At 40.5% G+C, this 16,702-nt stretch overlaps 1 protein-coding gene across 1 annotated transcript in view; it reads left to right on the forward strand.

The window, feature by feature from the left end:
• PTCHD4 (patched domain containing 4) overlaps positions 1-16,702 on the forward strand; it is a 206,864-nt gene that overhangs the window by 70,888 nt on the left and 119,274 nt on the right. The window contains exon 9 of the mRNA XM_077764809.1: positions 5,817-6,297. Within this exon, the coding sequence (XP_077620935.1) occupies positions 5,817-6,297 (481 nt within the window). The remainder of the gene's footprint in view (positions 1-5,816; positions 6,298-16,702) is intronic.

The raw sequence follows: 16,702 nt of genomic DNA on the forward strand, positions 1-16,702 counted from the left end.
TTTTTTTTTTTTTTTTTTTTTCCATGCTGCATCAAGAACCTGAAACACTGCAAGGACTTTCTAATGGAACTCCTTCCTTTAAAGTCACCCTTACTGCCTAAATCATCTGCCACAGTACAATGAGAAAGCACTCCAAGGAGTAAAGCGTGTTGTTCCCTGCTTAAAACTCACAGTGGTTTCTTACTGCAGAACAGTTTACCCCAGGTCCCTAGTAAGGCTCTCACTGAAAAGGCTCTGCTTTCCTCTCTGGCCTCAGACCTCATCCTTTCCTTCAAGTCCTTGAACACTTTGGCTGTCCTTTGCCCCCAGGCCATAGTGCATGCAAATCCTTTTTCCCAGTACTCACTAAGTCCCCCTCTCAGTTGACCATCTTACTCGACATGTTTGGTGTACACTAAAAATCGAAGAGGAAACATATTTTGGGGAAATGTTACCCTAGAGTAAGAGGAATGAAAAAAAAAAGGTTAAGTTTGTGTTTTTTGTTTTTTTTTTCCTGTACCAACCTCCAATTTCTATATACACCTTTCTTCATCTGAGGCCCTCCTCAGACACTTTGAGCTGTCTGTCTTCCTGTTCTTAATAAGATAGTCTCTATAACTATAAAGTATGGGGGCACCTGGGTGGCTTAGTTGGTTGAGCCTCCGGCTTTGGCTCAGGTCATGATCTCATGGTTTGTGGGTTTGAGCCCCATGTCGGTCTCTGTGCTGACAGCTCAGAGCCTGGACCTGTTTCAGATTCTGTGTCCCCCTCTCTCTCACCCCTCCCCCTCTTGTGCTGTGTCGCATGCTCTCTCTCTCTCAAAAATAAAAATAAACATTAAGAAAAAACAATAATGTATGATTAGTTATGTATGCCTCAGGGTGAACTGAGTTAAATATTATGGGATGCTCATTATATACCAGGCTGTGTTCTAGGCACCAGGAAATTGTCAGTGAGCAAGACAGGAGAGGTAGCAGCTCTCAGCAAACTCCATTGCTAGTGGAGGAGCAATTAAATGATTAAATAAGATCACTTCAGATAGAAATCCTCTATAGGGAGAAGACAAAATATGAGTATCTCATAAAGTGTTGGCTAGGAAGGAGGTGTCTAGTTTAGAGCACATGGTTCAAATGGTCTCCTTAAAGGTAAAGCCTCCATGAGGAAGGAAGCCTGGCCATAGAAGAGTAGAGAAAGGCATTCCAGGCAGAGGGCATGGCAGGTGCAAAGGCCCTGTGGTGAAAATTAAGTTGATTTTTTTTTAATTCCTCAGGTGCCTTTTATTCCTTAGATTGTTACATTTTTTTTTAAATAGTTTATTGTCAAGTTGGTTTCCATATAACACCCAGTGCTCATCACAACAAATGCTCTTCCCTATGCCCATCACCCTCCTTCCCCTCTTCCCCACCCCCATCAGCCTTCAGTTAGTTCTCAGCATTCAAGAGTCTCTCATGGTTTCCCTCCCTCTCCCCAACTATTTTTCCCCTTCTTCTCCCCCATGGTCCTCCGTTAGCTTCCTCCTAATCCACCTATATGTGCAAACATATGGTATCTGTCCTTCTCTGCCTGACTTATTTCGCTCAGCATAACACCCTCAAGTTCCATCCATGTTGCTACACATGGCCAGATGTCATTCTTTCTCATTGCCATGTAGTATTCCATGGTATAGATAAACCACATCTTCTTGATCCATTCATCGGTGGATGGACACTTAGGCTCTTTCCATATTTTGGCTATTGTTGAGAGTGCTGCTATGAACATTGGGGGTGTGTTCGAAGAGTAGGAAGAAAGCCGGGAAGGCTGGAATAGAGTTCGTGGGGAGAAGAGTGGTGGCTGATAAGGTCTGAGGCTCAGCTGGCAGGAGGACATGCAGGGCCTTGCAGACCTGGTTAGGAATTCTCATTTTCTTCCCAGTGCAAGTGGAGACAAGCAGAAGATTATAAGTGCATAAGCAGTGTGATCTCATTTAGAGTTGTGCACGTGGGCTCTGGCTTTACTGTGCAGAGATGGACTGAGGAAGAGCAGACGTGGGCATAAGGATGTGAGTTAGGAACCTCAGTGCATCGCCTGTTAATGATGTCTGTTCAATTCAGCAAAACACTGAAACAGGAGAGCATTGAAAGTGATGTGTCACCATCTTGTCATATTTTTAAGGTTTATTTTCATGCTGACAATAAGTGTGATTTCTGTAGTTAAAGGAATTTTAGAATTTGTGTAAGAGATTTTATTGGGAAAGGAGAAAATTGAATCAACATGGGTGTTAAATGGTAGACAGTTGGTTTAGTGGTGAGTAAAATATTGGGAAAAGGGGGATCTACACAAAAAACAGGTTTTAATCATAAAGAGTAGTTAGTGGGAGGGCGCCTGGGTGGCTCTGTCGATTAAACATCAGACTTTGGCTCAGGTCATGATCTCTGGGTTAGTGAGTTCGAGTCCTGCATTGGTCTCTGTGCTGACAGCTCAGAGCCTGGAGCCTGTTTCAGATTCTGTGTCTCCCTCTCTCTCTGCCCTTCCCCTGCTCATGCTTTGTCTCTCTTTCTCTCCCAAAAACAAATAAATGTAAAAACAAATTAGGGCAATTAGTGGGGACAAGGAACCAAAGTGCCCTCCCTGCAATCAGCCCCATGGAATTCTAGAAAGTTCTGAATTTGGAATCAGATGTATTGCTTTGGAATCCTGGGTTCAACACTTTGACTAACAGGTCTGCCTTCACTGAGCCTATATATTTTGCTCCTTTATTAAACAAAAATGTCCTACCTGGCGATTGGTGAGATTTTGTTATGCCATAAAAATAATTACTTCATGGCTCTATTATAATGATATCATATCTGGCATTCAGATCTAACTTTATAGGTAATATTTTCATAGGATAATAGAGCTGAAAATTATCTTCAACATTATGTAAACATTTACTCATATATTTATAACTGCTCATTTAGAGATGAGAAAATGGAAACCTACAAGGGACAATGAACCAGCCAAGGGTTTCTGATCCAGTTAGCGCGAGACCCGTGCTTCAAGTCAGGTCTCTGGACTCCTGATAAGGCGTTCTCGCCACTAACCCCCCGACTCCTTCCAGGTCCAGGGAAGTTCTGCCCAGAGGATAATTACAATACATGTTTTATTCATTCTTTGTTTCTCCTGCATAGAAGCACTGATGAACTGGTAAAGTTGGGAAACTGACCAACTCTTCTACCACCCCTTACAAAATAGTACAATTTTACCTTACAAAAATATATTCAGTATAGTTCTGAGAAATATTCGGACGACTTCTCAGGACCCTGTAGGATGATTGGGCCAATGGCTTGTACAAATTGTGGACCTTTTCAGCACAGCTTTCTGTTCAAGGACATCTAAGGACTTGTTTATTTTGTTCTGGTGCATGGAGTAGAACAAATTAAGAGAAATCTATTCTATTAGTTACATCCATTTAAATATAATGGGATGAAAGCATATCTTTTATGAAGTAATTTTTGTAAGAAATGGAAATTAGACAACTTCAAAAAGGGGGGTGAGCAGTTAGCCAAACTCAATAAAGATCAGTTATTTAAAAATCTATATTTTGCCTTCTGTAGAATTTTGACTTTTGTCCAAGCACATTATCAGCGCCCTCTCTGATCCGCTATAATCTCCAAATGAGGCCTGAGGGACGCATAAATCTTGGTTCCATGGCTCAAGATCCCTGAGAATCTTTTTGATGACAAGAATGAGTAAAGACAGATGGAGCTGCACATTCTTAAGTGAATAAATATAGCTTTTAAAATACTTTCTCTTTCAAATAATCAAAAGCACATGTCAACATCACAGGCAGGATCTCAAAGAAGCAGAAACAAGGGTGGAGCTAAAAATTATACCAAGCTTAAAACACAAATAAACAAACCTAATTGAGAGCAAGAGTGGGAATTCCTTAAAGAGTGGAAACCATATTCCAGGCTCTCAGTGCTGGGACAAGATGCCCACTTCTTCTTTGAAGCTTTCCTACTGTTTCACTTGCAGCTCATCAGGGAAGCCCACATTGTTTCCAAAGAGAGTGTTGGGAAACTCCAGCTGGAATTTCAGGGTTTTTTTTTTTTTNGAGTTGGTCAGGTTGTATTAAATAGAAAAATTGCTTTTACTTACCATATAGGGGAAAAATGGGTACATGCAATGACTATGAAATTTCTTCCTCAATTCTTAATGATACCACTAACAGCATTTGCACTTGCTGTAAATTCCTCAAACTTGTTGTGTCCCCAACACACTCTCAAGTATTAGTGACTTTGGTACCCGTTAAAAATACAAATAGGAACAAGTATGCTGGATTTAGGTGTCTGACTAAATGAATCCATAATAACTGTTACAAGGGTCTGCTTGCATGTACAGTGCCTTGCAATTCTGTGATAACAATCACGGTTCGCAGACTGTTTGTTGCCCTTCTGCACTACCTTTCTAGAAAGAATTGTTTCCTGCTCTGACTCTAGGCTTTTCTAGCCTCATGAGATAAGTGTCTCAATGCAATGGAATTCTCCTTATGGCATTAATTTACCTTTGTGCCTGCATTTCACGTAGTACCTGCAGCACACTTTCAATGCCATGTTCCATGTAGCGATCTGCTATTGGGCTCAGTATTGCATCTGACAGCCATTGCCACTGAAGTAAATGACAGTTGTGGCAAAAAGAAAATATCCAAATTGATTTAAATTTGGTGATGGCCATCAGGGATTTCTTTCTGAGTGTTAAGGCATGCTGGTTGACAATTACTGCTGTGAATTAAACAACTCCATATCTGCGGTGCCTGGGTGGCTCAATCAGTTAAGCATCTGACTCTTGATCTTGGCTCAGGTCTTGATCTCATAGTTCATGAGTTGGACCCCGCATAGGGCTCCACATTGACAGTGCTGAGCCTGTTTGGGATTCTCTGTGTCTCCCTCTCTTTCTGCCCCAGCCCCCACTCTCTATCTCTCAAAATAAATAAATACACTTAAAAAATAAGTAAATAAACAACTCAGTATCTACCTTACTTGTACCTTAAAGAGGAGTGATCACTTCTCGTATAAATATCCTAGTCCTGTGACCTTGTCTGCTCTACATCATGCAAAACTCTAAAATCACAATGAATTTTGACAACCCCACCTAAAAACCTTCCTTTGGCGGGAGGGGTGTTGTCCATTGTGTTCTATGGGGGAAAGGTCAACCTATGACTGAGGTAGGTGTTTGGAAGGAACATCGTAATGAGTGAACAGGCTCTTTCCTCATATTTAGAAAACATTTCAACACTATTTTATTGATTGTCAAAACAAAACAAAGGGTATCTTCTATTTGTTGTGCAGTTCACAGTTGTACCCCCAGGACCCCCGGAGTATAGATGTTTGTAATGTTCATGCGTGTTTGTGTGTGTCGGTGTAGGTGTGCGTGTTAACCCTGAAAAGCTTACCGTATACTTATTAAGTGAATTATTATTTCCATTTTGGAAATGTCGTTAACTCATGCCATGCTTCACTTTTGGCTGAAACTGAATCCTAAGACTTGATCTTGCATAAAGGAGTTATGATAGACTGCTACAGACGGAAATGATGGGAATGGGGGTAGGGATGGGACGGATCATTTTCCTATGCATGTGGCGAGTCTTGTATAGCTTCGTAATACTCTTTGCATCTTTCTAATCCTGATCATCTTGCATGGGATCCCATGACGCTCCAAAAGGTTCAATATAAAATACTAACATGCCACCCCACCCACATCGGCTCCGCGATTGCCCAAGCCTACCTCTGCCTTCATGTCCCTTCACTTAGAGTAAGAATCTGTGGCCTGGAATGTGCATCCCTCTGGTAACTTTAGTCTCTCCTTTTTCTGTTTTCAAGGATGGGAGGAACAGTTTTATTGGACACCAACTGGGCGGGGTAGTGGAAGTGCCAAACAGCAAGGACCAGCGGGTCAAGTCAGCCAGAGCCATTCAAATCACCTACTACCTCCAGACCTATGGCTCTGCTACCCAGGACCTCATAGGGGAGAAGTGGGAGAATGAGTTCTGTAAGCTTATGAGGAAGCTCCAGGAGGAGCACCAGGACCTCCAGCTCTACTCTTTAGCATCCTTTAGCCTCTGGAGAGACTTTCATAAGACCAGCATCCTGGCCAGGAGCAAGGTCCTGGTGAGCCTTGTGCTGATCCTGACCACAGCCACCCTCTCCAGCTCCATGAAGGACTGTTTGCGCAGCAAGCCCTTCCTGGGCCTCCTGGGGGTGCTCACCGTGTGCATCTCCATCATCACGGCAGCAGGGATCTTCTTCATCACCGATGGGAAGTACAACTCCACCCTGCTGGGAATCCCATTCTTCGCCATGGGTAACTATCCATCCTTGTGGTAATCGGATTCTTACCGATATGGGGCAAGGTAGTCTATTTCTTGAATTCTCAGGCAGAAATCTGTTTTGGCTTTGTACTGATGTGTCTGTGTGATTGTGTAAAATCTTCCTTGGGGTGGTGTCTGTGTCACCTTACTGGGCCTTTCGGAAATTTTAGGCTGCCCACGCCATCTTCCCATTTACATTGGGGAATTTTATGCTGTCAGATATTTTTAAATGACACAATATTGGAATTCTCTTTTCTGCTTCTTCAAAAATTATAGGTCAGGGATGATGGAGTACAGAGCTAAGGAAATCCAAAACTTCATCTGAAAAAACTTGTGGTTCATGTTCATGGGCATCTTCAGGTTGATGATGGTGAAGAGTGAATAGCATAGGATGAAAATTCGAAGAACCACTGATATGTTCTAATCTCAAAAAAAGTCTTCATTAATCTTTGTTTATTAATTCATTTCAAAGTTTTTTTCAGAAAACATACCCATTTAGTTACCTCCATATTAGCTAAACCTTCCTACCGCCGCTGAAAGATGTCTCCCCTAATTTCTTTCCTCTCTGGTAAAAATAATGAGCATCTCCAGTCAAGGTTATTCCTTCTTATAACTTTTCTCCCAGACATACATAAATGTCTCAAAAATGCTTTATGAGTGTGTGTGTGTGTGTGTGTGTGTGTGTGTGTTCTTACAAAAAAAGATCAAGTCTGGGAAGAAATGTGAGTGATGGCTTGGCAACAAGACTGATCAAATGTATCAGAAAAGCTGTGATAATGATAATATCTGTGGTACTACAAAAGGGTTATGTCAGATATGATATAATTCCCTACACACAGTGATTTGGAGGATGAGCTCTAATACTGGCGTCTACGTGGTGAACTGGCATGAACAGGAGAGTCTTCAGCTGTAAAGTAATTGCTTTTCACTCCTCATGTTAAAATCAGCTTTGAATCACAGTTTTATTATTAAATAAAAAACCCACAGTTATGTGGCCAAAAGGTCTTCTAGGTTATCCAGGCCCTTTTTGTTTTCACTTTAACATTTTTTAAAAAATTTTTTTAATGTTTTATGTATTTCTGAGAGAGAGAGAGAGAGACAGACAGACAGAGAGACAGCATGAGCAGGGGAGAGTCAGAAAGAGAGGAATATACAGAATCTGAAGCAGGCTTCAGGCTCTGAGCTAGCTGTCAGCACAGAGCCCGACGTGGGGCTCAAACCCATGAACCATGAGATCATGACCTGAGCCAAAGTTGGACGCTTAACCAACTGAGCCACCCAGCTGCCCCTCACTTTAACATTTTTGAAAACACTGCAAAACAGGTTTTTACTGTAGGTGCCGGGATCAAACTTCTTTCTCTAGAAACCCAAGTTCATTGTGGCCCTAGTAAGTTAATTCTGGTAAGTCTCAGGTTATTCTTATATAAAATAAGGGTAATAATTGTATCCCTTTCAAATGATTGTAGAATGCACCTAAAGCTTAGTGCATACAGAAAAGCTTTGTAAATGTCATCAAGCTTTAAGTGTACTGGGTTCAATGATAAAATAGGGAACAGCCCTTAGCTTCAAGAAATTAAAAGTCATCCTGGATTTTGCGTAACATCTTTAAATGCTTGTTTATCATGTTAACAAAAGTGTTTTTCTTTTTCCCAAAACACTATATTAAAATTTGTTTTTGTACCAGTGATAAGGATGAGGCTAGATTTGAACCATTTAATACTTGTTATGCTTTTGGAGCTTAGTCTCTTGACTTGAAATAATATAAAATTCATAAGAATCATTCAGCATGATTCACAAATGCAACATGGCTCATTCAAAATGGCACATTAGATACCTAAAACTGTCTATCTAAGTAGGTAATGGAAAGACTTATCAGGAAAATTCTGTATCATATAGATATATTCCATACAAATAAGGAGAAAAATTGTCTCCAGTGATGATAAATTGTAACATAGACTCTACAAAACCAAAGTGGTGTTTTCATTCCTTAAGGAAATAATAACATGTAAAGTCATAACCCTGAAGCAAATGCCCAGACCCTGAAACACACACTTTTCACACCTTTTTTTCTCACTCCATGATCTTTAAGATCACCACCCAACTCTGGACAGCGTAGGGGCAGACTCTAAGAAGCCTAGTGAATGGTTACTCTTCAGTATTCAATGAATTCAGTCCTTAAAATATTCTGAAATAAACTTTTCTGGTATGTTCCGAAAACAACCACAAAAAACCTACCAATAAATACTTATGTCAGATATCTGTTCCGTCAAAGGGGAGTTTGTTGGTTGTGCTTTGTTTTGTTGTAAAATGACCCATAATAATAAAGATGCCAAGGCCAAGAACTAGTGAAATGAAAGGAATAACCCACAGGGCTAGGAAATCTGGGTTTTCATCCTAGCTTTTTCACTAACTTTGTATGTTTTACTTAACTTTTCCCCAAGTCTTCATATATTAAGTGGAGAGTTTGGGCTTTTTAATCTCAAATTTTGAAGATCCTACAATATTCATTTCATTTTCTTCCTTTTTTTAAGTTTATTTATTTATTTTGAGAGAGACAGACAGACAGACAGAGATCAGAGGAAGGACAGAGAGAGGGGGGAGAAAGAGAATCCCAAGCAGGCTCCACACTGTCAGCTCAGAGCCCAGTATGGGGCTCAGACTCACCAACTGTGAGACCATGGCCTGAGCCAAAATCAAGAGTCAGATGCTCAACAGACTGAGCCACCCAGGCACCCCTATATATTTCATTTTCAACTGAAGCTAAATCATTCCTTTAATCATCCATTAATGATGTCATGTATGGTATGTGTTATCCTCCAACCTCTAATCTCCATTTTCCTTTGTTGACTTCTAGTGTGTGTACATATGCATATGAGATGGAGAGAGAGAGACAGAGATAGAGATACAAGGAGAGAGGTTTTAGATAGAAAAATCACAACCTTGCATGCAGAGCACAACTCTAAAAAAGGTGATGAGGTCAAATGTGCTATTGAGCATCAATAAATTGAGTTTGGCAGATATATATGTTCTAGTGGTACACATGGCATTGGTTGAAAGTGATCCTTTGATTGGTTACATTTTATATGGTATCAAGACTGCATAATCTAAAGTTAGTTGGGTGTAAGGCAAAGAAGCCCAACTCTTCTGGTTAACCTTTATTTCTATTACTATCTTCCCTTGAGGATTTATCTGAGGTAGTGAATATTCACTCCATTGTGCTTCAAGATTCAAACCATTTATGTTCATTATAGCCTACCCCTGAAACTGAATATGTCACTTATGATGTTCGGCTCTTCAGCTGTCTTATTTCTCACCATGTATCTTCCTTCTAGACTGCATCTGCTGGTTCTTTTTTCTGATCATTTATCCACTTAATATCCCTGGTGCTATTTAAGTGGAACATATACTGTACTTTTATACCCTGCCTTTTTTTTTTAAGAGAGAGAGAGAGAGCACGAACAAGGGGAGAGAGAGGGAGGGAAAGAGAGAGAGAGAGACAGAGAGAGAGAGAGAGAGAGAGAGAGAATCTTAACCAGGCTCCGTGCTCTACATGGATCCCAACGGGGGTTCAGTCCCACAAACCTGAGATCATGATCTGAGCCAAAATCGAGTCAGTCGCTCAACTGACGGAACCACCCAGGCATTTCCTATCCTGTATTTTCTAAACCTGTACCAATTTTTACATTTTGTACTGGTGTCTCCGTAAGTAAATTAGTGTGTTTCACATTGTATGTTACAGATTTAGGTTTAGAAAAGGAGATGATTATATATGATATCTGGAAAAGATCTGAGAGTGAAATCCAGACTTCTAATATTTTCTTAAAAAACACCTAAAATGACTTTGTTTAGCTCCAGCTTAACAACTTTTCTCTATGCAAACATAAAGCAATAAGAATGACACTAATTTAATTTATAACTCATTGTCAGCCCCTTTTTCCACTTCATTTGCTTTGTGTGAATGCATTTCCTCTTCTTGGAAGGAGAAATATGGGCTAATATTGCATATGGGTATGCATGGCTCCTTGCTGATCTTCTGTGGATAGTTGCCAAAGACATTAGTTGCCTTGGGTCACTGTTATTTTTGCTGCCTCTCCTCAATTTGTTTTATATGCCAGGAGTCTTACTTTAGTCGTTTGTGGTTTTGACAAGAGCTGCTTTGTGGCAGCGCTGAGAATAATTTAAAGAAATTCAACAGAGCTTGAAAAATAAGTAGCGAAGATAGTGAGTAATGATAATGGACACATGCGCATGACTTGTTTTGTTCAGGGGAGCCAGCAGTTCCATAACCAAGACTTTCATTCACCCTCTAAAACTGAGCTCCAAATTCTTGATTTATTAATTAATTCAAATATCAAAGCACCTACTATGTTCCAGGTATTCTTGGACTCTAGAGTAAAAGGCACTGAAAAGAAGCGATCAAGTTGTTGTCCACGTAGATCTTACACTGTTGGCCTGCAAAGGGGAGGCGTCTGACAATAAACAAGTAAGATAAGTGCTATAAAGTACAAAAATAAAGCAGGATAAGGGATAAAGAGCATATATGGTAAGAGAAAGGCTTTCTAAGAAAAAAGAAAAGAAAGAAAGAGAGAAAGAGAGAGAGAGAAAGAGAGAGAAAGAGAGAGAGAGAGAAAGAAGAAAGAAAGAAAGAAAGAAAGAAAGAAAGAAGGAAAGAAAGAAAGAAGGAAAGAAAGAAAGAAAGAAAGAAAGAAAGAAAGAAAGAAAGAAAGAAAGAAAGAAAGAAATTGAAGTAGAGACCTAAATGAAGTAAAGAAATATCCATGCAGCAACCTTAGAACAGTGTCTCTGACAAAGACTACTGTAAATGCAAAGCCATTATATGGACTTCTCTTGGTAAAGTTGAGGAAGAGCAAGAAAGGGAGTGTGGCTGGAGCAGAGTGGACAGCTGTCTATTATGAGATGGACCTAGGAAAATGGTAAAGTGCCAGATCATGTAGAGCATTGAGAATACTTTAGATGGAAAGCTAGCTGAAGCATTTTGAGACATTAGGATGTGACCAGACTTATGTTTTAAAGGCATCTTTGGCTACAGTGGATCAAGAATGGGTATATAGAGAGACTATGTAAGAGGTTATTACAAAAATTCATGGGATGTAATGGTGGTGACTTGAAATACCATGGGAGCAGGGACAGTGGCAAAAAGGGATTAGACCCAGGACATATATTTGAAAAGAGAATTGACAAGATTTGCTGCAGGATTGTATGTGGTATGTAAGAAAAAGAAGAGTCAAGGGTGACCCCAAGCTTTGAAGACTGAATAACTAATGGAAAGCATTTGCTATTCATTTTCATAGGGAGATTGTGGAAGGAATAAGTTGTAGAGGAAAATATCAAGAGTTGACTCTTCTATCTAGTAAGTTAGATATACCTAGTAATCAGCCAAGTGGGAAAAATGTGGGGTTACCTAGCTAAGACAGTATGTAGATCAGACTCAGAAGTAAATAAGTTGGACCTAGAAATATAAATTTTGGATTTATCATGGCATAGCTGATAATAAAAGCCATGAGATCTGATAAGATCAACCAGAAAGATAAATATAGATAGAAAATAGAAGTCTAAGATCTGAGCCCTGGAGCTTTCCAAATGCTTAGAGATTGGGAGGCTGAAGATGACTTAGAAAATGACATTAAGAAGGATCAGGCAGTGAGATGGCAAGAGAATCAAAAGAGAATAGTGTCCCAACAGCTAAGTAAAAAAGGTGTTTCCTGAAAAAACTGTTTCAAAAGCTGCTAAGAAGTTGTGTCCAATGTGAGCTGAGAATTGGTCATTTGCTGTAACAATTTGAAGGTCATCCGTGACTTTGACAAGAATTGCTTTGGAGGAGTGCTGAGAGTAATTTAAAGGAGTAGAGCTCGGAGCATAAGGAGAGAAGACAGTGAGTAATGATAATTTTTGCAAGGAGTTTTACATTACAGAGAAACAATGATTGTACGCTAATTGGGATGTGCAGTACAGAAAGCTTCATAGTAAAGCAAAGATAGGAAGAAACTGCAGAAGCAATGTCATTGAGTAGGAGAGATGGGACTGGATTCAGAACACAACTAGAGTCATTGGCTTTATATAAGAGCACAGACGGCTCATCTACGGTTAAGAAAAGAGAAGGCAAAATATGTGGACAGATCCAGATAGATTGGTACATGTGGGGGTGGGAGTGTGTGGAAATTCTCTTCTGTGGCTTCAACTTTGTCAGTAAAATATGAAGCAAGTCATCAGCTGAGAATAAATTTGGGGAAGGAGGTGTTGAATTGAGGAAAGTGAAGAGATTTTGAAAGAGTTGCTTTGGAAATTGGAGAATAAATTAAAGAAAAAAAAATTTAGGTGAACAGCTAAGAAGCCCAGGGACTCACTTGAAGTTCCCATTTACGAATTTAAAAAAGAAATCAATTGGCATTATTGCTGAGTCAGTGCCCCACCTCCAGCCATATATAGCTGCTTGGGGGAGGAGCTGAGTAGGCAATGATATGAATTTCGAGGGAAAAAAAGAGGGTTTATAGTGTATGCAAAAGAGTGACTATAATGGCAGATCATGAAAATTTTACTAGTTAGGATCAGCTAAGCCATGTTGTGGTAACAAATAATGCCTTAAATTGAGTTGGATTAATGCAACGAAGATTGATTTCTTGCTCATACTACAGTTTAGTGTGGGTCAGGAAGCTTTCTTTGGGAACTCTCCCTCCAGCAGAAATTCAGGGATCTGGGATGCCTCTGTCATGCAACACCTTGTCCTTTCCGAGTTTGTGGTCCCAGCTGTGTACACAGAAAAGAGACTAGTTAGAAAAATCACACCAACTTACAACTACATTGTACTAGAATTGATAGTTATTTCTCATCATGTTCTATTGGCCAGAACTAGACATATGGCCATAAGCTACTAAAGGAAGTAGGGAAAATGGAGGAGAGTAGATGGATTATTTAATGAATATCCACTGTCTCTCCCACATTAAACTATGCCAAACAATAAGGGCAATGAGGATTTACTTCCCACCATCATCATAGTGGAAAACTGATAGGGTCAAAATAGTAGGATTTTTTTGTGAGGTCATAAAATTGTTTGAGGTTGGAGCCTATTCCGGTTACCTATTGCCATATAACAAATATTGCAAGACTTCATTGTATAAAACAACCGTTTTATTATGTTCATGGGTTCTGTGGGTCAGTAATTTGGACAGGGTACGGTGAGGTCAGTTTCTCCCACCTCTACAATGTCTAGAGCCTCGGCTGAGGGTCACTTGAACATCCAAGGGCTGGAACGACTGGGGCTAAAAAGAAAAAAAAACAAAATCACTTCTAAGATGCTTTCTTTGCTCACATGGCTGGTACCAAGTTTGGGATCTGGAGAAGAACCTCAGCTTAGAATTTTAAAAGTAGCATCTAAATGTGTCCTCTCCAGCATGGGGTTCTTATATGGTAATTTGGGCTCCAAGAAAAAGTACTGCAAAAGAGCAAGGCGAAACTGCTTGGCTGACCTAGAGACAGAAGTTACATAGCATCACATCAGCCATGTTTTGTTGACTGTATGCCATTCATAAAAGCTAGTTCAGGTTCAAGAGGAGGGCAGGGGGACTCTACCACTTCAGAGATTGGCAGCGAGTTGAGAGAGAGGAGGAGTCACATTGCAGAAGAACATGTGGAATGGGAGCTACTATTCTGGCCATATTCTGGCTTCTATGCCACACAGTCATAACGTGAGTGAGCTGGAAAAGAAAGAGGTGGATTCTAGAGATGCTTGGTATCAAGGTTTTGAGAAGAGATTATTACTAATGAAAATGACCATGATTTGATCATTTTGAGCTGGGGGGCAAACTTAGGATTGAAGACATTATGAGTCAAAAGACCTGAGTATCGAATGGATTTTCCCTGTGGAATTTGAAGTCATGAAAAGTTAGGAGAAGAGTTGTGATGGCCACTGACACATTGAGTGCCATGTTAAATCTTTAGCACATGAGAGAAACTGATCCTGAGGTCTGTAAATGAACACACACACACAATAACAGAATATTTTGCATAGTACATGGCCTACCTTCAGAGGAGTTGGTGTTTTTAAGGAAGACAAGCAACGTCTTTGACTTCCCACGGGGTGTAGGATAGCCCCTATAAAACTTTCAGGTCCAGTAGCACAGGAGGAGTAGGAGAACAAAGAGGCCTCCACTGGAGAGGGCCAGGAAAGCAGTGTACTCAGGGGATGGCCAGCTTCTTTTAGAGCAAGAAGCTAAAGGTTATATTTGGGGAAGAGATTGTGGAGGTAGGGAGTCTTGGTGATGACAGACTGAGTTTCAGAGGGTAGGGGGAAGGTGGGAAAGATGAGAAAATGGCCTGATTGGGGGATTGTACAGAACTGTGTAGGAACGAAGAGTCCCTAGCAAAGATCTGGGAATCCTGGGCCTCTATGATTGTTCTGTGAGGGAGGTGTATGACTTGATAGCCATACCAATGGTCCCACTGGACAGTCATTCTGTTATGTTGTTAAGTCAGATCATATCACTCACCTGATCAAAATTCTATAATAGCTTGCCATCTAAACCAAAGTTAATGGATACAAACATCTAGTGATCTCCAAAGGCCCAACAAGGCTGGCATCTGCTGTTCCTCTGACCTCAGGTTCAATCTGTCTCTCTCTCTACACCTGAAAAGCTCTTCCTCAAATACCTGCAGACTTGTTTCCTTACCTCCTGAAGCTTTGAATGCAAATGTCACCTTCTTAGTGGGGATATCCCTGGCCACTCTGTCCCAAACCATAGCACCTCGCCAGTGTATCTGGTCTCCCTCTCTGCTTCAGTTCTCCTTAGAGCTCATCATTACCTAATATACAATATGATTGATTTACCTTGGACTTGTTCATTGTCTGTCTCCCAGCAATGGAATGTAAGCCCCCAAAGAATGTAAATTTTCATTGTTCCTTTTGCTGTTGTTTTCTAGTACTTCAAACAGTACTTGGCCTAGAATAGGCCTTCAGTAAATAAATGTGGAATTAATGAATGAATGGTCTCCCCATGTTTCTCAAGTGGGTTATGATCTATTAGAGTCACTAGGTCAGTTTAGCATATCATGATCCACATTTATGTTTCACTTAAGGAGAAGAAAAGAAACTAGGAAGAAATAGGAAATATCAGGAGGTGTTGCACCTAGTAAAGTATTATTGTATGAAATATGAAATTTTTAATGTTTATTTTTGAGACCCAGAGAGACAAAGCATGAGTGGGGGAGGGGCAGAGAGTGAGGGAGACACAGAATCCGAAGGGGCTCCAGGCTCTGAGCTGTTAGCACAGAGCCCAACATGGGGCTTGAACTCATGAACCACGAGATCATCACCTGAGCCAAAGTCAGATGGTCAACCAACTGTGCCACCCAGGTGCCCCTATTGTATCAGTACCTTAGTTTCAGTATATATATACATATATACTGCATAATATATATATGCATATATATATATGCATAATCAAAATGGAAGATGTTTTTCATAATGGGGGCCACTGTCAAAATTTTTAGAAAAACACTCTAAATGTTTATTTATTTTTGAGAGAGAGAGAGAGAGAGAAAGACAGAGCACAAGCGAAGGAGGAGCAAAGAGGGAGGGAGACACAGAATCTGAAGCAGACTCCAGGCTCTGAGCTGTCAACACAGAGTGTGACGTGGGGCTCAAACTCGCAGATCGCAAGACCATGCCCTGAGCTGAAGTCAGCGCTTATAACCGACTGAACCACCCAGGTGCCCCTAAAAAAACACTCTAGAAACTTTGTTGCGCTAATCTCTTAAGCAGATCATGGTGATAAGTGAGGATTTATTGATGCGGAGGCAACTGGGAGAACTCATCAGAAACAGGTGTAGCTGCTTTTATTGGTTAGTTTTGCTGGAAGCGGGATCAGTACTTAGGAAGGGGAGGGTTTTGCCAGGGATTTAAGGTGTTACTTCCTGGGCACTGCTATTTTCCAAGACGAGAAAAAGCACAGTATTTAGCACATAATGGGCGCTCTGAGACTTGATGGTTGGCTGAAGTTTTTTAATGATTATGTTATGGTTTTGGAAATATTTCCCGGTAAGTTGCTTTTGCCACAGGGCCTGTTTTGCATGGGGTCATTAAGCCATCAAAGCCTCCACAAAATAACTCATTGCTGAGAGAGACAAGGCCTATTATTATGACATCAAGAATGTTCAATTGGAGCTCTTTCTCAGCCATATTAATTGCAGCCACCCTGCTTTTGGTAAGTAACTTTTACTTCCTTTGGGAAAAGGTTGGCCAATGATGTAAAAATATCCCCATGTTTATGGCTTAGGGGCCAGAAGACTTGAGAGTCCAGTTTAGTCCTACCTCGTATGGCCTCCCCTGTTTTCTCTTAAGTAACATGTGGAAGTTGGACTGATTGGTCTTTAACATCCCTTCCA

Source organism: Crocuta crocuta, unplaced genomic scaffold, assembly GCF_008692635.1.
Source record: "Crocuta crocuta isolate KB4526 unplaced genomic scaffold, BGI_CrCroc_1.0 scaffold44, whole genome shotgun sequence".
Classification (NCBI taxonomy): domain Eukaryota; kingdom Metazoa; phylum Chordata; class Mammalia; order Carnivora; family Hyaenidae; genus Crocuta; species Crocuta crocuta.